Source organism: Strigops habroptila, chromosome 4, assembly GCF_004027225.2.
Source record: "Strigops habroptila isolate Jane chromosome 4, bStrHab1.2.pri, whole genome shotgun sequence".
In the NCBI taxonomy this organism is placed as follows: domain Eukaryota; kingdom Metazoa; phylum Chordata; class Aves; order Psittaciformes; family Psittacidae; genus Strigops; species Strigops habroptila.
In genome coordinates, this window is record NC_046358.1 from 53,450,047 (window position 1) to 53,470,862 (window position 20,816).

The window sequence follows — 20,816 nt, forward strand, 5'->3', positions numbered from 1 at the left end:
CTTTTCTTCCTACTTGAACAATGCCTTGATTGCATAGCATGTTATGTTTGTTCGGGTTTTTTTTTTTTTCTTGGAGCTAATATTAGTATTCCTAAAGTACTTGAAGGATTAAAGTGAAAAACAGACGTATACATAAATTACAGATTTGCTTTCAGTAGCTCTAGCCATGATGGGAGTAAAATTCTGTTAATCAGATAATTTTTTTTCCTTTTATGACTTAGCTCTGCAAATATTTTTAGTAAATGGTATCTCTAAAATAAGGCCATGTGTAAAACCCATGGCCATATTTCTGGAGCAACAATCAACCATTCAACAGGAGTTAAAGTTACTATATTGCTTAAGTGACAGTGTATAAGAAATGTTGACATCAAAATAATTTGCAGTTACTGCTTAAAGACTAATACTCACTTATATAGTAGAAAGTAATCGTTCAAAGTGTAAATTATATGTGCATTCTAGCAACTGTAACTAATTGTAGTAAAGCCTAACTGGGATTGCTACATGTGTTTCATGCTATGCTTTGTAATATCGCCTGTAAAAATGCTTAGTATACTAACAGCACTAACTTTACACCTAATTGGGTTTTGAAAAAAGGTAGTCTAAGATTATAAAACCATCACTGTCAAGAAAGTTTCTACTGAATAATGAAAATGCAATATCACTGAAGGAGATGGTTAAATACGCTTTGTTATATTTTCTATAAAGGCATGGTAGAGCTTGTTCCTGCTTCAGACACACTTAGGAAAATACAAGTGGAATATGGAGTGACAGGTTCTTTTAAAGACAAGCCTCTGGCAGAATGGTTGCGAAAGTATAATCCTACAGAGGAGGAATATGAAAAGGTAAGTTTTTTCACTATTGTTCTTTTTGGAAGATCTTTAAAAAGGGATAAATACCATATTATGAAAGAATTAAATTCTTTTTCCAGATCTTGCATTTAAGTTTTTGTTTTACATCTTTAGAAAACTTAATTTTTTTCCTATACTTGAAAAAGAGCAAATGAAAATCCCTTTTATAACTAAAAAGTAGCCAGATGGATTCTCAGGATTCGCATGAGGAGTTTTTATTGCAAATAGAAAAAATGTACTTCAAATTTAAGATGGAGAGGAACGGTGGCTGCCTTTAACTGTGGTTTAGGAGCAGTGGTCTCTTCTCATAGATCACGTGGGATTAAAAAACCCCAAAAGTTTTCTTTTGGCTACAGTGATGTTACAACACATTGGAAAAATAAATTTTGTACCCTTTTCTCTCTCTGCTAACATAGTTACTTCCTTTTGTGATTTGTCTTCAACTCCTCTTTTTCATGTAATTAAAAACCAGAATTACTGGCTTTGCTGGAAAGAGTCATATCTGAAGTATTTTGCAATGCTATCTGAAAAACAGTGTTCTGGGGAAAAAGGCAAATTTTATGGCCTATCTTCTCTGGCTTGGGCTTTACACTTGTCAAGATTGACTGTTGAATGCATGGATGCTTCTTCCCACTGGTATTTGATATCAATTCTTTTTTTTTTTTTTTTTTCTCTCCCTTCCAGGCTTCAGAAAACTTCATTTACTCTTGTGCAGGGTGCTGTGTAGCTACTTACGTACTGGGAATTTGTGACCGCCATAATGATAACATAATGCTCCGAAACACAGGCCATATGTTTCATATTGACTTTGGAAAATTTTTGGGTCATGCACAAATGTTTGGAAGCTTTAAAAGGTATTTTCTGTAGCTAAGCAATGTAGAGCATGAAGTGATTTTTAGTATATTTTTATAATTATTATAATTCTAAACATTAACTTTTAAATTCCTGTTATCTACTGGTCTCATTAAGAAGCCAACATCTTCCAATTTAACCACAGAGTTTCTAGAATGCTTTCAAATTTACTTGTATAGAAATAATTTTGAAAAGGCTCCATCTTATTTCCATATTCTGATCTTCAGAACTATTTTAAGTGAAAGCACATCTAACACAAATCTTGGTGTCATACTTTTCCAGGAATACTGGATGAAACTTGAGTGTAGTTTCACCTTTTTAGCTATACTCCATGCAATTACGTATTTTATGCTTGTTAGGTAAACTTGAACCCAACAAGAATTTGACTGCCAGGACCTTTATATCATCTGCATATCTTGAGCCTGAAACAAATGAGAAGAGGCTCTGGCTCATAAAAACAGTAGTGAATGTCAACATTATAGAAAAGTGTGAACAGCAAGTTTGTTATTTACTAATCCTCTGTGTAGGGGAAGATAATCTATATCCAGCATAGAGGAGTTATGTTTTATTTGGGTGATAATAGAGTTGCTCTGTTTGTTCTAGTATGTTATGGCTTCCATAAATGAGATATGGAAGGCACAGTATGGTAACATGGCCTCCAAGTGTTGCTCCATGAGATCTGCTGTAGGTCCAGTACCATGTGAATGTGCTGGGAATCTGAGACGCCACTATGGAGCTGAAAACCCGAAAAAGTAAAATGACATTAATTGATTATTTAATATCATTACTTTGAGGTGGGGATGGAGGGCAGGAGGAAGTACATGACAAGGTGAATAGATCTTACAATTAACTTCTGAATTCTGTGCTTTTTTGACCAGGGATCGAGCTCCTTTTGTGCTAACATCGGATATGGCTTATGTCATTAATGGTGGTGAAAAACCCACTATTCGCTTTCAGTTGTTTGTGGATCTCTGTTGTCAAGCTTACAACTTGATAAGAAAACATGCAAGCCTCTTCCTTAACCTCCTTTCATTGGTAATAATTTTTCAAATTCAATTGAAACTTGATAGATCTGTCATGTTGGATGCATTAAATGCTGTGCTTTTTATGCTGCAGAAACTCTTAATGCATGCTTTTAAAAATCAGGAACATCAGATGTACTGCTTAGGAAGGCCATATTTGGAATTTTCTTTAAGCTTTTTTACTACCTACCTGTTTCCTGAAAATTTAAAGTCAAGATAATTCCATAAATTACACTGCAAGTGGCTTTAACTGCTTTTTATTCAGCAGAAATGGTGAATAACTGCTGATTATAAGTAATTGTTGGCTCTCACTGTTAGCATTTAGCAATTTAGTGCAGCTTAAAATGAATTCGAATGTCTAAGTTTGAATCATTTCAGTGTAAAATCATGCTGGTTTTACAGCATTAGAACTGTAATTTTTAATTTCTTGCAGATGCTTTCTTCTGGATTACCAGAACTAAGTGGGGTTCAGGACTTGAAGTATGTCCAAGATGCTCTCCAGCCCCAAACAACAGATGCAGAAGCTACCATTTTCTTTACGAGGTACTGCATAAGTGAAAACTAAACTTATCTCCCAGCATCATCCGCTTAATGGGAGCTTTCTGCTATGGAAAAAACGTACAAAGGATGTTCACAAACATATCTGTAGAAGTTGAATAGTTACACTGTACAATCATAAAATACCAGTTAACCAGTGAACTATATAAGTAAGATCAGTTTCATACAAGATTAATGCTTGTGCTAAAATACTTTGCTTTTAAGAGTAACCTTGTGCGATAAAATTGTTTGAAATACTGAGAGCAGGTAATTCTGTCCGGCTGTTTGAGACTTGAGTTTTCAATACATGCAAAATTGCTTAATAGCAGCGTATATGATGGGAACCTTGTATTGTAAAGAAGTTCTCTCTTTCAAGAAGTGCTTTTGCACACGAGGGAGGGATGATGCTCTAGTGTAGCAAGTGGGTGTGTATATATAGTGTAACAGAGTTGTTGCTATGTGTTACAAAATGTGTTACTGTACTTCATTTTCAATATATGGGGGAAACTGCAGTAGTATGCATGTGATTTCAAATTACAGAACAGTTTGGGTTGGAAGGGATCATCTAGTCCAACCCTCCTGCAACAAGAAGGGACATGTTCAACCAAAGCAGGTTGCTCTATCCAGTCTGACCTTGAATTGCTTCCAGGGATGGGGCATCTACAGTCTCTCTGGGCAACCTATTGCAGTGTTTCACCACCCTCATCATAAAAAAACAACTTCCTTTATATCCAGTCTGAATCTACCCTCTTTCAATTTAAAACCATTACCCCTCGTCCTATTGCAACAGCCCCTGTTGTCCCCATCTTGTTTTACTTTTAAGTAGTGGAAAGCCACAATAAGGTCTCTTCTCCAGGCTGAACAACCCCATCTCTTTCAACCTTTCCTCATAGGAGAGGTCTTCCAGCCCTTTGATCATTCCTGTGTCCTTCCTCAGGACTTGCTCCAACAGGTCCAGGTCTTCCTTATGCTGAGGACTTCAGAGCTGGATGCAGTACTCCAGGCTTTTTACCAACTCTGGAAACCCTTAACTTCTTGGACACTGAATCTTCTATTAAATGTTGATATGATGCTATTTATACAGCCCACCGATCACAGTTAATTTAAAAACTCTGTCAATAAGAGATTGATTTTTATTTTTCTTACTTAAGTCTTATTCATTGATAGAATCGCTTTTGTGTATTTTGACATTATTTTTTCCTTTCTAGGTTGATTGAATCCAGTCTGGGAAGTGTTGCCACAAAGTTTAATTTCTTCATTCACAATTTGGCTCAGCTGCGTTTCTCAGGTCTACCTTCTAATGATGAACCCATTCTCTCATTTTCTGCTAAAACATATTCTCTTAAACAAGATGGCCGAATCAAACAGGTGTCTGTGTTTACGTATCAGAAGAGATATAACCCAGATAAACACTATGTAAGTATGTAGGATCTATTTCCACCCAGTGAAGATACTGTGCATTTTCTTCCAAGAAGATACATTCTCCTTCTTGCCATAACTTCAGTATTTAATCACAGATAATTAGTACAGGGGAAATTTGCCTTGTTTAGCCTTAAGTAGCTAGCTTTGAGGTAGACAGCTAGAAAGAAATCTTTCCTGACAGAGACTTAGTAAATGCAGCTACAGAAACTTATTCATTTAGGCACTAATGTCAGATTCAGGATGAGCTGAAGAGTTCTCTGAAGTCTGTCTGCATTGACTATAACGGAGCCTAGAAACCTGCACCAATGTTGACACCCAAGACTTGAACCCCAATGTGGATTACTTGAAAGTAAAAACAAAACCCATAATCAAAATCCAGATCTTACTGGGAATGGGCTGTCTTGCTTCCTGGAAGAGAACAGAGTTTGTATTGGCTCTCACTGGGATGGAGTTACCTTTCTTCTTAGTGGCTCACACAGTGCTGTGGTTTGGATGTTTAACTAAAACTATGCTGGTAACACATGATCGGTTTGGCTGTTAGTGAACAGTTCTTCTGCAGTGTCAAGGCTTTCTCTTTTACTTCCACTTTGCCCCTCCCACCCCTGCAGTGCGTAGGCTGTGGGTGGGCAAGGAGTTAGGAAGGGGCACAGGAGGGACAGCTGACCCAAACTGGCCAAAGAGATACTGCATAGCATGGGGTCATGCTCAGCAATAAAAACTGGGGGTAGAGGAAGAAAGCAAGGAATGGGATGGTGTTGTCTTCCAAGGTGGCTGTTGCCTGGGGGCTGGCTAGGCATGGATCTGTTTGTGGGAGGTGGTGAGAGATTGTCTTTGTGTCACCTCCCTCCCAAGGACTATCTTTATCTCAACCCATGGGTCGTCTTGCTTTTGCTCTTATTCTCTCCCCTGCCCCACTGGTGAGGGGTTGGGAGTGAGCAAGCAGCGGTGTGGGTGTTTAGCTGCTGGCCAAGGTAAAGCAGCTGCAGGAGGGCTAGCGTACAGACTGGTATTTTTAGCATCCAGTAATATTCTTCAAAATGAAGACAGTTCTTGGAAAGCATCTTGCAGGAAGCAGAAAGAACAAAAGCAGTGTTGGTGGACATGACTTTAAAAAATGGGGATTTGAGTCATCTTTATGGGCTATGTAGCTGCCTTCTGTAAAATGGCTCCTTCCTGAATAGGAGTCATTAACTCAAATGCTCCCTAGTTTTGTTCTGACCTTCCATTAAAGTTGTATTTGCTCCTTCTACTACTTCTAAGTAAAACCATAATTTCCTGTATTAATGCACCTACACTCTAGTCAGTGTTAGTAGAGGCAGTAAGCAGTACAGTTTGGCCTTTGGATTTTGATAGACCTGGATTACACTTCAAGACTCGTATTAATACTTGTATTCTTATGCAGGTGTGCTGCCATCTTCAGGCTTTGGTTGTTTGGTTTTTTTTTTTTTTTTTTTTTTTTTTTTTTTAATTATTATTCTTTTACTTCTGCTGTTTGACCTAGAATAGTCAATTTAAGTTACATTTTCCTCAACTTGGTTGTTTAAAAAGTGACCTATATCGATACATGCAAATGTGCATCTCTTTCCAAGTTGTATTTGCTGTAAATGTCTTAATCTGGGAAGACACCAGCTAGGAAAGGTAGAACAAAGCTGAGTAACACTAGAGGGGAAGAAGAGATTTGCTCTCAATCACTATATTATAAATGTATTTGAGTACTCCTGATCTAAGCCAAAACAACCTCTTCCAGAAAACTGTTAAGATGATGTATGCTCCCTCTCTCTGGATTTTCAAACCTCTTCCAGGTGCACTTCTTTTTTTTCAAACGAGTCCACTGAATTGAATTTTCTGTGCAGTTCCTCAACCTTCATTTCCCTTTCATAATAATGTGAATAACTTCATCCTGGGACTGTACCCCAGTATTTTTTTAAAATACCTTTTGTATAATGCAGTACCTTTGCATTTGCTCATCAAACTATCACTTCAAAAGTGTAATCCTTTAGAATCTTGAGAGAATGAGATTGAAAAAAAAATTAGGCATTGGTTTCCTTCCAAGTCCACACCTGAAAAGTTTTGTGGGAGTTCTGGCCCCACAGGTGCATGTCTAAATGTAATCCTACTCTGCTGTGTTGAAACTTTGTTCACCTGCTAGATGGTATGAACTTAACAATGAGGCTTAAAAGAGAGAATGTGGACAGCCTTAACTACCTTTATCCCCCTGTCAGATGTGGATCTAATTTATGGGAAGATCATGTGATGTTACTGTGCATTACAGTAGGGCTATTTAAACTCTACTAAAAAACGCAAATGCTGTTACTGGGATATGTGTGCAGGAGAAGGATTACCACAGTAGAAATAATTAATTGTTAAGAAAATTATATTATTAAGTCAGTTGTATAATATTGTTACTACTTTCATCTTTCGGGGGTTTTTTTGTGTTTTGGACAGATCTATGTAGTGAGAGTTCTGAGAGAAGGGCAAGTTGAGCCAACGTTTGTCTTCCGAACATTTGATGAGTTCCAGGAGCTTCACAACAAACTTGGCATTCTCTTTCCTCTTTGGAAGTTACCAGGGTATGTTCCTAACTCACTCATCACTGTTATAATGAAAAAAGTGTTCCCAGCTGGATGGATGAAGAAATAGCTTGAAATGAAGACAACACTGCAGAAGGGCAAACGTTGGCAATTAAGGGAGAAAGCTGTTGTCTGAGTTTTAAGGGAGGAGAGCCAGAGGAGCAACTCTGTGTTTAGTCCGTGTGTCGTACCACTTATAACAGTGACTTCTAAATGTTTTCTTGCCTTTCTGTAACGTCGTTACCTAGTAGCATGCTGTGTTTCTACTCATGATTGACATAAAAAGAATGTCAGCACTTCAGGATGGAAATGACAATGAAATCTAACTGTACTTACTTCAGATAAATTAACTGAGAAGTCTGTCTTGTTCTTTGTTGTAGCTTTCCTAATAAGATGGTTCTGGGAAGAACACATATAAAAGATGTAGCAGCTAAAAGAAAAGTGGAGCTCAACAGCTACATACAAAGTCTGATGAACAGTTCTTCAGAGGTGGCAGAAGTGAGTTCAAATAACTTAAGCAAATCTAATGCAAGTTTTCAGAATTTGGTGCTTGTTAACACTTAAACTAATATGTAATGTTTCTTCTTCATCCAAATTCAGTGTGATCTTGTTTATACTTTTTTCCATCCATTACTTCGTGATGACAAAGTGGAAGGAATAGATGGAATAGCCAGACCTACAGGTAGGTAATGGTTTTTGGTGGTGTTTATAAATTGGATTACTATAGTATCCAATTTATGTGATTTTTTCTTTTTTTTTTTTTAGTTAACTGTAGTTTTCTCTTATTGAAAACTTTGCATCACTGTCTTTCCAAATCTACCTGCATACAGTTATTCAAGTTTTGACTCTAACCTCCAAGTCAGTTCTTATAAGAGAATGCAGAAATCTTTAAAATGTATGGCCTTGCCCTCTTAATAGCGAACTGGAAATAAAATCAGAAACTGATCTTGGTCTAAGGCTTGTATTTTTCCCCACATATAGTCAGTGTAGTACTGATGAAAATGTGCAAATTTTACAGAGAAAATAATTGTATGTTTTCTTTCAGATGCAAGTCCATCAAGTCCTACTTCAGGCAAAGTGGGAGGAGAAGTGAAGCTATCCATATCATACAGAAATAGCACTCTATTTATTATGGTGATGCACATTAAAGACCTGGTAAGTAGAGATACTGAGCTTACTGCCAAGAGCTGTTGCTGTTTTGCCAATTACTATCTTGACTTAGATTGCAGGAATGGTGGAACTATCTCTCTTCCTCCAAAGTTTCCAACTGCCAACTTAATTAGCTGCTACTTCTTGGTTAGCTCTCCAGCAAAGCCTAGATATGAAAATAAATATTCAGGTAGGTATGCACTAAGTTTTTGTAATTTGTCTTTGTTTTGGATTGCAGGTTACAGAAGATGGCGCAGATCCAAATCCCTATGTGAAAACATACTTACTTCCTGATACACACAAAACATCCAAACGCAAAACCAAAATCTCCCGGAAGACAAGAAATCCAACTTTCAATGAAATGGCAAGTTAAAATTTACGTAGTAACTATCTATGGTTTGCTATTGTCTCTTATTCCAAGCAGTACTCAAAATACTGTTCAAAAAATCCTGCAAAGATCCATAAATGGAAAAGGATCTTGTTTGAAAAACTTTGTGCTCTGTTTAAAAAACAAACAAAAAGACCCCCAAAACCCCAAAGCAACTGAGTAGGTAAATGTACTGTTACAAGTAAGCAGGAATTTCTGACTGACTCTGAGGAATGATGGGGAGAAGGAAAGGAGTCTTAAAACTAAAGATCTCCCTGCCCTGGATTCACTGATCATAAGATGGAGAAGAATGAATTTGGAAGTCTTGGCATGTAAACAGTACTTCCATCTAAAACCACTGGTGTTTTTAAACACATAACATTGGGAGCACAAAGTAAAATGTGGATATACTTCAGCCCATCCTCTGAGAAACAGACACACTGAATGGTCATAATGTGCAGTTAAGACATCTATCAGTGGCTAGGCAGTCAGAAGAAAGGGCGATCTGTGTGACTTCATTTGGATAACCAAAAATTTCTTGACTTCTTACCTTCTAGCTTGTGTACAATGGATATAGCATGGAGACTCTGAAACAGAGAGAACTGCAGCTAAGTGTGCTCAGTGCAGAATCGTTACGTGAGAACTTTTTCTTGGGTGGAATTACACTCTCACTAAAAGACTTCAACTTGAGCAAGGAGACTGTTAACTGGTATCGACTAACTGCTGTACCCTATCTGTGAATGCATTTCTGCACCTGAGTAAGACCAGAACAATTGTATTCACTTGTGCTTTGTGCATCTTCCTACTTGAAGATAACTTGTACATCTTAAAACAAGAGACTCTGCATTTCAACAGTTATGTTGGACCAACATTCATGTAGCCTAATTTGGAGGTATCTAGAAAACCTGGTTTACGCTCATGCAGTGTCATCAAAGCATCACTGTAAATGTTTAAGAGTTGCACGTAAAGGAAGAGGTTTTTAAACCATCCATGGAAGTGAGATGAGCAGTTTGACCACGCTTGTTGGTTAAAGGGTAGTTTCACCATTAGGCCTGTGGATATAGTGCATTTTTGGTTTTGGTTTTTTGTTACCTGTGTTGTCATCCATGGCGTGATGCTGGAGAACATCAAATAACATTATTTTAGGATTACATTCCCACTAATAACTAGACATCACAGAAGCAGCAATGGGTAAAAATTTCGGCTTCACACACACCTGTAGAAATGAAGGTTGAAGGGCTGAAAAAGTTCCTTAGTGTTGCATTTAATCCCAGATTCATACTTCTCTAAGACTTATTGGAGTGTGTGCCAATAATGGAAGATGTAGATAATGGTGCCTTATAATTCAAATGCTTCTCTTTACCTCATTTCTGGTATTTAAATATGTACACGTTAACTTTGAGCTCCTTGAAAGGGGGAAATGTTCTCATATTTGATACCTTGCAGGTCCTGCTGGAAGTCTTTTCCTAAGATGTGCTACTTAGAAATAACATCACTTATACTGATCTTCATAGTTAGTGCAGAATTCTACCTTGTCTTCTACCCATGATCTCCAAAAATTGGATGAAGACTGGCTTAATGTGGTGCTGTAGGAAATGTGCCCAGCTGCTCAGTGTTTTGGAATGTCTGAATTTCTAGAACTTTTAATTAGTGCAGTGATTAAATGTGGAACAGATTCAAACACTAAATCCAAAGCGTATTTTGCACCTGTACGTCTAGGTAAAGATGGCCTCTAGTAAAAAAAGCACAACTGCTGGATGAATTGCAGGGCAGAAGTGAGTTGCATTAACGAAGTGGAACTTGGTCACTTTTTTTTAACATTTCACGGCAATACTGTTCCTCCTCCCAGTAAGAATTAATTCCTCTAAAAATACTTCGTACAACAGGGCGTTAGGTTTGAAATATATTGTGAGCGTGGAGTACGAACGTCACTTACTATCTCTTGTTAATGATACCACTGGTTACTTTATTGGATGTTTCTGCACTTACAGGTGTAGCCTTTTTATTCACTTTACTCGGTATTTAGGATGATCGTATTCTGTCTAAACCAAGCTATAATTTTACACACTTTAGTTCTAAATCTTGAAGCAAGACAGACTATCGCCACTGACTATGACTAAGGGGATTTTTTAAAGTAAAATATGCAACTATGAACAGAGAGATAATATGGGGAAAGCCTTCTGTGTACCCAACACTAAAAATCTATTTCATAATCTGGTTTTCCATTCCCTGCTACTGACCAATCTCACTTCAATACAGAAGAGAGAAGTAAACTTGAATCTCCTGGTGCCTAAAATATTCACGGTCCAATTTTGTAGGAATTATTACAATTAAAATGCTAAGAATATCTTGAATGTTAGAAACTGGGTTGATACTAATGGACGCTAACAAATCCCAGTTTTATTAGGCATCTTCTGCATATTTTTCATTTAGTATATAGCCTGTAAATAATAAACTATATAACTAACTAGATATATTTCCTGCTCACTTGATGCTTTTGAGACTTACTCCATTCCATCATTAGAATCACAAGTCACTTAAACACAGGAAAGTAGACTACTGTTTTTGTGAAACGTTCCATTGTGAAATAAAATGAAAGCAATATGTACTGCCTTTTTTGCAGTTTGCTATTAAAGCACAGTGTCTTACAGCACAAAATACAGATAAACTAAAATCATTTAAAAAATGATTTGCAGTTTTAGCGGTTGTCTGGACTGAAAAAATGTATAGTACTGTATTATTATTAGCACATGTCCTGACTTCTGATTTAATCTTCTTCATAGCTTAACTCATCTTGTGCCTTTCCCTTCCTTTTCAAAATAGTCACTGGCTGAAGCTTTTTATGGTCATGGATTTTATTTTGTATTGGCCTCTCCTCACGTGTAGAGGAATAGCACCCAGCTTGCACCTCTTTGCACTATTCTCAATTAAGAAAAAAGTGATTGTTGCAATAAGACTTTAACGTGCTACATAAAAGCAAAAGAAAAAAAGTGAAAGAGGGAATATTCAGTTGGGGCTCAATTTACGGTAAGTAGCTTGAAAATGCAGTTTAAAAGCTTTTTATATCTTGTTTAATGAAAAGAAAAAAATCTTTTATGCCACGTATGACCTGCAGCCAGAAGTATAACTGTCAATACAGACCTTGTTCTGGTATTTCAGAGCAACAGCTTGCGCTAAGACCTCTTCCTTTTCTCTATTAACCTAGAACTTTGCACTGAAACTTTATTACTGCCTTTTTACGACCTACAGCTACCTGTCTCTGGAAGCATGTGCGATCTTTGATAAAAGTTCTTTATTTTTACAACTCGGGCTCTGTAGAAATCCCTGTCGCCTGCCTTAACGAGGCGAGAGCTCCGTCAGGGCTCGCCGCCGCCTTCCCCTCCCTTGTGCTCCTTACTGGGACACTGTGACTGAGGTAGTGCTACAGCTGAGGGAAGCGAGTGTCAGCAAATCGTTTGCCTCCCTTTGTCTATGTATCTGTAAGAACCAAATACTTTAATTAAACAAGCTCGTTAATAAAGATGTACAATATTGCCCTCCGTCGTGCCCGTACTGAGCGGGTTAAATGTGACTCCGTATCTGTCCTGTAAGTACATTAAACGCTATTCTGGGTTAAAAACAACCAAGCCAGTCTGCTGCTCTTCACTGCCCGCCGCCGCCGCGCCCGAAGAAGCGCCCGACGGCGTCACCCCTCACCCCTGCACGCGCGCGCGGTGCCAGCCGGGACCTCGGGTGGTGTCGTGCGCAGCGCACCCTCAGCGCCGCTGATTGGCTGTCGCGCAGGGCGGGGCCAGGCTCGCGCACGCCCTTTCCCGCGGAAGTGGGTCGGGGTAGGGTGCTGCCGCGCGTCTCTCGTTCTCTTCTGCCGCCGCCGCCATCATGGGTCGGATGCACGCTCCCGGGTCAGTGGCTGCTGCAGGCGTTCGGGCTGTGCTGTGGGGCGCGCTGGGGCTGCTGCAGATGCTAAAGGGTGTCTTGGGAGTGTCTGTGTGTAGGAGCAGAAGGGCTGCTGTGGGAGCAGTGCGGCGTTAGTGGGGATGGGTGGGGAGGCCGGCGGCTGTGCAGATATGGCGGCAGGCAGGGGAAAGGTTCAGGCTAGTGCTGAGGTGCGGCATCCCTTGCCCGGCCCTGGGCAGGGCCATGCTTGTGGTGCCCGGGTTCTTGTTCCCGATGCTGTCCTGGTGCGGCTCGTACTGGTGGTGGCACCGTCTGTAGGCGAGGAGGGAGGCTGCAGGCCGCGGCATTGCAGGCTGGGTACGGCCTTGCAGGAAATGCTTGTGCTGTGCTGCTTTGTGGCGGGGTCGGGAGGCAGCCTAGCTTGTCCGGCTCCGCTTAGCGTATGATCTGCTTCTTCCCCACAGGAAGGGCTTGTCCCAGTCAGCCTTGCCCTACAGGCGCAGCGTGCCGACGGTAAGTAACTTCCCCGGCCTGTGCGCGCTTCGGCGGGCCCGGCCGGCTGCCTTGTGGCGTTCGGTGCAGGGTCTGGTCCCCGTAGCGCGGAACAGAGAGAAAAAAAAAAAAACAAACCACTGTAATGTTTCATGTCACCATCTTTAAATTATGGCCTGATAAAATGCTCCATCGGCCTATGGTCTTTAGGATATTGAGGAGGCATGTATCGTTCTCTGAACAGGTGATTTGTTGTGGGGAAAAAAAATCTCTTTTCCTCTTTGTACCTCCCATCATTTAAGTGCTACTTCAATTCTTTTTAGTCTATATTTGGATAATTCACAGAGATTAAACTGTTCCCTTCACACGTGATTTTGGCCTTTGCCGTTGTGGAATAAAATTACTTTTTCTCTAAGCTATTTCCGACAGTGATTTGCTAGGTAGAGCACTAACTTAATTTCAGCTTGCCCCTAGTGCATCCAGGATACTTCCACTTCAGAGGCTTACCTGTCAGACTTATGAGCAGCTGCTTAATAATCTGTCTTGCTTTACAAGACTGAGAGGATCTATTTCTTGGCAGAAGGATCAATCTGTGGTGTATATGAAAAAGCATGTGCTGAAAAGCATGAAATTAAAGCACAAAATGAGGAAATAAAGAGATTGAATTTGAAGTATGATAATGTTAAGCTGCTTAAAGTACCCCTGATGGTTATAAAGTTTAGTAATGATTAGGATGCTGAAATGCTATACTTGTTTTTAAAAACCCTGTGGCGTTTTTGCTTAGTTTTATTTGTGTTCTGTTTTGAATTGTAATCTGCAGAGCACTTCCGAAGAGATTTTTTTGCTATGCTTTTCTATTTCATGCTGTGACAATATTAAAAAGGAAAAAAAAAAAAAAGGTTTTGTAGTTCATTGAAAGAGCAATGATTACCTTGTTTGTTGGTGTCGTCTTCCCATTAATAATCACAGAAGCAATGGCTTTGTCAGCACGGTTTAATGTAGAAGTAATAGGGAGTGCGCAGTCGTGTTTGAGTAAATCCATTTGTTCCATTTATCAATTAATTTGTGTACTTGAAATCTGATTTTCACTGCTTCTGTAGGTGCTGTACTAAGAGGTGGCTGAATGGTTTTCCACTTTGTGTTTCTGTCAAAAGCCCAATTAAAGAGTTCCTTGCCAATAGCGGTGATATTTTTTCTTTCTAAATTTGTATTTATTCTTCTCATGTGGCAGTTTAAGTAAACTGAGGATAAAGCAGCTGATTGGAGGCTATATGGGGTCTTTTAAACAGAGGTGCTCTTCGTTCAACTCTGCCTTCCTCCACCGTATTTCACTAGCACTTTAGGTTTGTAATATGTAAAAAAGTTTCTATATCATTAGAAATATAATTTCAGTTCTTGATTGTTTTTGCAAGCATTACAAAGCATCTATTTCTACCATTTATCAAAAGCTTTCATCTAGCTAGCCTATGTCTCTGTATTAAGCAGTGTTCATTAATTACTTTTTTTTAAATTTTTTTATTTCCCCCGTAATTTGCTTAGTGGCTGAAACTTACTTCTGATGATGTAAAGGAACAGATCTACAAGCTTGCCAAAAAAGGCCTGACTCCCTCGCAGATCGGTAAGGTTTATGGATCATTCGGATGTTAGAGGGAGGTTTAGTCTGTCCAGTTCCTTGAAGAAAAACTTGGCATTCCATCTCAAGTATTGGCAGCCCTGTGTTTAGGAACTCACTGAGCCAGATGCTGTAGCTACGAGATAGACAAATTCCATTACTTTGGGTCCCTCTAGAGCTTTGCTTAAGTGCATGTACAATGCAACTTTATATGATCATGAGCTATGCAGTGTAATTATGTGCTATGTGAATGATTTGGTTCTTTTCAGTTGTAATCCTGAGAGTATTAATGATCCCTATGCTAGAGTACTTTTCTTTACAACAAACATGTCTGTGACATCTTTTCTTAACCATAGAGAAATGGTGATTGAATAGCTAGCTTTAATGAGGTGCGTTTAATGAGTTCAGTATTGTAGCACTAAATACGTTGCTAGCCTAAATGTGATGGGTGGGTTAGTTGCCTGTTAAGTGCTATCTGATAGTGTTTCAGCTTCTGTAAGTTTATTTTGCTTGCTCATTGTCTGCTATTTGTGCAGTTTCCTCCAGAAAAGTGTTTAGGCAAGACCTTCTTTGGATATCTTGTAACTGTAAGGTTGGTTTCACAAGATTTGTTTGTATAAGGTTTTTGTTCTGGTGTTAGGTGTGAATGTTTGTTTCAGGTGTGATCCTGAGGGATTCCCATGGTGTTGCCCAGGTTCGCTTTGTTACTGGCAACAAAATTCTGAGAATCCTTAAATCGAAGGGACTGGCCCCAGACCTTCCAGAGGATCTTTACCACTTGATCAAGAAAGCTGTTGCTGTTCGCAAACATCTTGAGAGAAACAGAAAGGTGAGTGCTAATTTAACTAGGTTATTCACTATGTTTGTTTTAAAATAATACAGTAGTTTATTTACAACTTGACAAAGCAAAGACTCTTAGTGTGCTTCCTCTTTCCACTCCCTTTGAGTAAACTTTGGGGAGGCATTTCAGTAAAGGAGAATGGTCTAAGTCTGTCCAAAGGATCTTAAAATAATTGCTTCGGCCAGTTCTGTTTTGGTCCTGTTCTGATTTTACTGGATTCATCAGATTTTGGAAACAGGACTGTGGAGTTTGTAGCAGTAGCTGTGGATCTTTTTACTTTATTAAAGCTCATCTGAATTGTACATCATTGAAAAGTCAAAGTAGTACTTGGTTGTAATGTAACTTTCTTTTCAAGGATAAAGATGCCAAGTTCCGCCTCATTCTGATTGAAAGCAGAATCCATAGGTTGGCTCGCTACTACAAAACTAAGAGAGTGCTGCCACCCAATTGGAAGTAGTAAGTCTTCTCTTAAGTTACTATTTCACTGAAGTCCTGTAGGTTTTGTAAATGATAAGCTGGGGCTGTTACTCAAAGGGTGAAGAGTATGTTACGATCAAGCATACAGGTAAACCAGGCAGCAGAGAATAGGTATTTTCATAAATATTAACTGATAAATTCATGAAACTTCTGCTGGGTAAAATGACCGTTACAAGTCTTAGAAAAAGTAATTATCTCAAGTCACTACTGGGTAGTTTTTATAATACTTTGTACGAACTGCAGTCTTTATTTGCAGATACTTATATGGTTTGTGTTACTTTCAGAATTTATTGAGATGCGGCTTAGATGTGGCAAAAATGAATGTAACTTGTAGTTTTTCCTCTAGGAAAATTAAGCCAACATAGAATTCCCATAGATGTTAGGGTTAGCTGCTTTTTTTCTGAAAAGACTCAAGTGCAGCTAGCCAGGTTTTTTCATATGTTTTTTGTGCTGTTACCCTGGTATTTTGTATTTTAAAAGGAAGAGTAAAATCTTTATGGCATAAAAAAATGTAAACAGGTAGTGATTTAGCTCAGGACTGGTAGTTAAAGCCTTGAACTGAAGCACTGTTTTTGACAACTAGTTTGAAAAAGTGCCTCTGCAGTTAATATTTCTCTCTCTCTTCTCTCTTAGTGAATCATCAACAGCTTCTGCCCTGGTCGCCTAAGAGCTGGCTATGACCTACTGAAAGAATAAATTTTTGTTAACCAAGTTTGCATTGTCTCTGAGTGGTTTGTGTCTTAGAAACCTGCTTGTTTCAGGAAGCTGCTTGTAAATGGGAAGTTCTCAGGGTGAATCCAATGTGTGCCATGGTTTCCGTATTGTTATCCTACACTGTCAAGTCAGGTAGTGGTTGTTGCTGCTCTAGACCAGCTGTACAGTTTGTGTCCATGCTTAAACTGTTGGGTTTGGGGTTTTTTATCTGATAGCCTCGAGTTAGTAAAGTGAGCTAGTCATTCACAACAAATGTATTTTGTTCATGTGGGGCTGTGCCTCTGTGTGTCCTGCAAGAAGAACTGGGAAAGAAAACAGTGACAGGAGGGAGAATTGGAGATCTAGAAAATGCAGGGGGATGGGGGAGGTAGGGAAACAAAATTGGAGAGGTTGATTAATTCATTGCAGGTAATGTAGGTCTGTTCCTTGCGCAGAAAGCTTAAGCAGACTTCAGCCAGTTCCTGACAGTAACTGTTCCTGTCATTTGTAAGTAATTTTAAGAGTAATCTTTGAGATTTGGGTAAATACAGACAGCAGTTTCGCTCTCCTTGGATTTACATCTTTACTGAGGTAGTTTTCCCTAAATCCAAAGGGCAGTGGCTATTGTATAGTCATTGTTGCTACTAAGGCTTGGTGTGTTACTGAAATTTTGCCATATTAAAAAGTTAAGTAAATTTAAATAAGCCCTACCATTTTTGTGAAGTGTAGTAGTTCTAGATCATAACTAGTGGAAGCTGGTAACTTCTGGATTTAATTTTGCAGAAAGACAGGATTCTTCTGCCCTGATTAGGAAGCTAAATATAGACCTATGATAAGGTGTGTTTTAATAGAAAATCACTGCATTCCAGTTGAACTGACAAGTACTACTGTCTGGTCCATCTTAAAAGTTGAATTACCAGCCTTCATCTGCTGTCAAAGGACTTGCATTCGTTTCTGAAAGCTTCTGGTGGTGACTTGCCAGGCTGTCACAATGATAATGTAGATATATCAAACCACTTTCATGATGTATTAAAAAAACAAAGGTTGCTGTGATTCTTTGAGGTCGAAGGTATTGTCAACTGAAAAGCACCTGGACACTTTTACGAGTTCCGAAATAGCTGTATGCAAATAATGAAAGTACCAGCAGATGGCACTTCGAAACATTGTTTTTTTAAAAGTTACAAGCTGCGAATAGTGCCACCTAGAGATCAAGTGTTAAAGTTGATGGTCCAAGCCGGTGGACAGATGATACATTCAGAACTGTAGTACTACTATATGTGCTGTGCCACCTGGTAGAGTGGTTTTGAGCACAGGTGTGTTGAAGCTTATACAACTCTTGTATTTCATGCTACTGGGGTGTTTCAGCCAGGACATACTCTGTACTGGGTGTTTTCTGGCCCTGGTTTGCTGTAGGGGCTGAAAGCAGGCTGTGCTGTACTGTGTGGCGTTTTGCCCATCCAGTGGTGCTGAAGGCTGCTGGCCTTGCCAGAAGAGGGAAGGGCAGAGGTTGATAAGTGATGGGGTCTGCCTCGCAGGAATGGAGGGGAGGGGAAATACCTTGTAAATAATTGTCTTTTGATGTCCTGTCAGGAAAGAAAATTACCCAAAGACAGTTCCTGGGCTTGCAGTAGTATCAGATCCAGATGTTGTTGAAGGTACTCCTGAGGATAGAGAACGAGGGGTACACCATATTTACTGCCTGTAGAGTTTTGCAAGCTCTTGTTGAAAAATGGTGATGGTGGTGTGATTGTAGTGTTATGCACATAGATTTCTACTACTTATGTTGATAACGATTCTGTAATTCCTGTAGATCTTATAGACTAGCTTAAGTAGGTTGTCCATTCTCATTGGGATTGTCAGTCACTTACCCCCTTGATTACCAGAAGAGGTACGCCATCAGTTGAACTTATTTCCCCCAGGGCACACAGGTTGTCTGCTCAGCAACTGGTGTGGCAGAGGGCAAAGGGAGCCTGGCAAGGTGTCGGAACAGCAGCAGAGCCAAGGCACTAGCAGGGGTAAATTCTGCCTTTGTAGGGAGTAAATCACTACAAAGCATGATGCTGAGCAACATGACTAGAGGATGTGGTGCTGTGCGTGACTGAAGAGAGCAGTGTAGGACCAGGAGGAGCTTGGTCCTGTGTAAGCATCACGTAAGTTTACTGTTTGGGTTGTGGTACAGGACTGTGCTTGGGTGAGAACGAAACTCGCAGGTAGTCTCCTGAGTCTCAAATCATGTTAGCTGAGCACCAGGACTGCCCCGGGCAGCTCAGGACCTGTGATCCAGCCGCCCAGGTACTGTACAGTATCTGCCTGGGATAGGGGAGTCTTTGCTGCTGCTCTGGGTAACCTCCTTTGGCTGGAGACATGCGATAGTGGGAATAAATATAGATCTGCAAATAGTTGCCCCAAATCAGTTCTCTATGAACCAGCACAAGCTGTCTCTGTCCCATGGTTATCTCCAGGCACTACCCTGGTTTCCCTCCCCCCAACAGTCTGAGGTGTTCTGCAGGTTTTCAGGCCCACTGCCCTCTTGCATTTTCATGTCACAATGTCTCATCTCGTTATGGTTTCTTTTGCTTTGACTTAACCTTCAGAAGCTGAGTTCCTATTTCTGCATCATTCCCAGCAGCCTTTTCTGAATTTTCCAGTGTTGTCTTCTCCTTCTGCAGTATTTTTTGCTCTCCTACAAGTACAAATCTAAGCGATTTCCCCCCATTCCAGTGTGAGCTGCTTCCTGCATTGTGGCAGGGCACACATCAGAAAGGAGCTCACAACCACCTCCACTTCTAGCTGTCTTGGCCCCTCTGGTGCAGTGAAGCCTGCCCTTCCTTCTTCAGAGAGGCGCAGCTTCCACTTCCACAGTGAAAAAGGTAGATGAGGGGCTCCCTTGACAGCCACGTGGCCGTGCTGCACTTTGCTGCTCCATACCAGGATTGTTCACTTGGAGAGTTTGGTTCACAAAAGCTTCCCACTAGACCAGTCCCTGCCAGCTCTGCAGCTCTTCTAGGGCTGTGGGGTGTATGACAGAGGCTGCTTCCTTTTGGCTCATAAACAACTGGTTTTGCAGGCGGCCTGCCAAGGCACCCTTTCCTCTTGCAAAGCCCCTGGTAGCTGTTGTCTGCAACTCCACAGGAAGGTTGATCGTATGGTTTTAGGGAGAATGATGATGTGTCTTGCAGTCATTGCTGGGTTGCTGAGGGTAAGGAGAAAACTGCTTTCTTTCAGATCTGAAACATCGAGTTCTCCATTGCATGTGGCACAGGCAAATGGGACAAGAGCACTCTAGGTTATAGGTTAGTTTTTCCACATAGGCTCACAGTCCTTTCTAATCCATGTTTTTTCTTGGGAGCATGAAGGTCTTGCCTCTCTTGTCTTACTTTCACCTTGGCCTGTACTTTCTCCCTGCTCTCCACCAAGTTTCTGTACTCTAAGTGTTTGCTCTGGCACTTCTGGCTGGGTGTCTGAGTTCTTGTTAAAGAAATTTTCCTCTTTTGTGCAAATCAGTCAAGCCAATTTTCTTCCTTCAGGTGACACGAGTTCAGCTTTTCCCAATTTCAGCTGGCAAAGGCAGCATTCAGATGTATGAACGCAACTTCTTGTTTTCTTCACTTCTGCAGTTTATCCTGCAATGATAAGTCCAGAATGTGCATCTCTATTCCTGTGGCTAAATCAACAGGTGAATGATGCCACCCACAGTTTCTGCCTTCATTTTTAGGAGTTTGAGAAGTGACTATTAGATATGGGAAAGATTAATCCTGACAGGGATGTAAGAGAGAGGTTTTATTCAGTCATATCCAGAGGACGCTTAGAGTACTATGTATCTGTTAATTCTGGAGGATGTTGTGGTATATTACTGGTTTCCTCATGGAGGCAAATAAACCATCTTTTATATGTCTGAATTCTTCTATTTGACAGTTCTTGTTTACAAGTAGTTCCGTGGAAAACAAGAAACTTCTAATAATTTATTTCAAGTGAAGAAACTAATTATTCTGCTGTTAAGTCAGTACCACTGCTGGAAACAATTAATTTCTCTAGCC

The 20,816-nt window shown here is 40.0% G+C and overlaps 2 protein-coding genes across 10 annotated transcripts in view; both read left to right on the top strand.

Moving 5' to 3' along the window:
- PIK3C2A (phosphatidylinositol-4-phosphate 3-kinase catalytic subunit type 2 alpha) overlaps positions 1-12,389 on the top strand; it is a 69,454-nt gene extending 57,065 nt beyond the window's left edge. For 7 of the 9 annotated variants that reach the window (XM_032919865.1, XM_030482044.1, XM_030482046.1 and 4 more), the window contains 12 exons: positions 706-842; positions 1,533-1,702; positions 2,579-2,735; positions 3,156-3,265; positions 4,468-4,675; positions 7,127-7,251; positions 7,632-7,749; positions 7,852-7,933; positions 8,297-8,406; positions 8,639-8,764; positions 9,325-9,476; positions 10,214-12,389. In XM_032919865.1, the coding sequence (XP_032775756.1) occupies positions 706-842; positions 1,533-1,702; positions 2,579-2,735; positions 3,156-3,265; positions 4,468-4,675; positions 7,127-7,251; positions 7,632-7,749; positions 7,852-7,933; positions 8,297-8,406; positions 8,639-8,764; positions 9,325-9,476; positions 10,214-10,316 (1,598 nt within the window). In that variant the 3' untranslated portion in view covers positions 10,317-12,389. Of the gene's footprint in view, positions 1-705; positions 843-1,532; positions 1,703-2,578; positions 2,736-3,155; positions 3,266-4,467; positions 4,676-7,126; positions 7,252-7,631; positions 7,750-7,851; positions 7,934-8,296; positions 8,407-8,638; positions 8,765-9,324 lie in introns of all 9 variants that reach the window. The other 2 variants (XM_030482050.1, XM_030482047.1) reach the window with 2 other exon arrangements.
- Positions 12,390-12,487: 98 nt separating this feature from the next.
- RPS13 (ribosomal protein S13) lies at positions 12,488-16,798 on the top strand. The gene is made up of 6 exons (XM_030482054.2): positions 12,488-12,669; positions 13,129-13,177; positions 14,696-14,774; positions 15,428-15,597; positions 15,965-16,065; positions 16,720-16,798. Exons 1-6 carry the CDS (start codon positions 12,647-12,649, stop codon positions 16,751-16,753), a joined length of 456 nt encoding a protein of 151 aa, XP_030337914.1. The 5' UTR covers positions 12,488-12,646; the 3' UTR covers positions 16,754-16,798.
- The last annotated feature ends 4,018 nt before the right edge of the window (positions 16,799-20,816 follow it).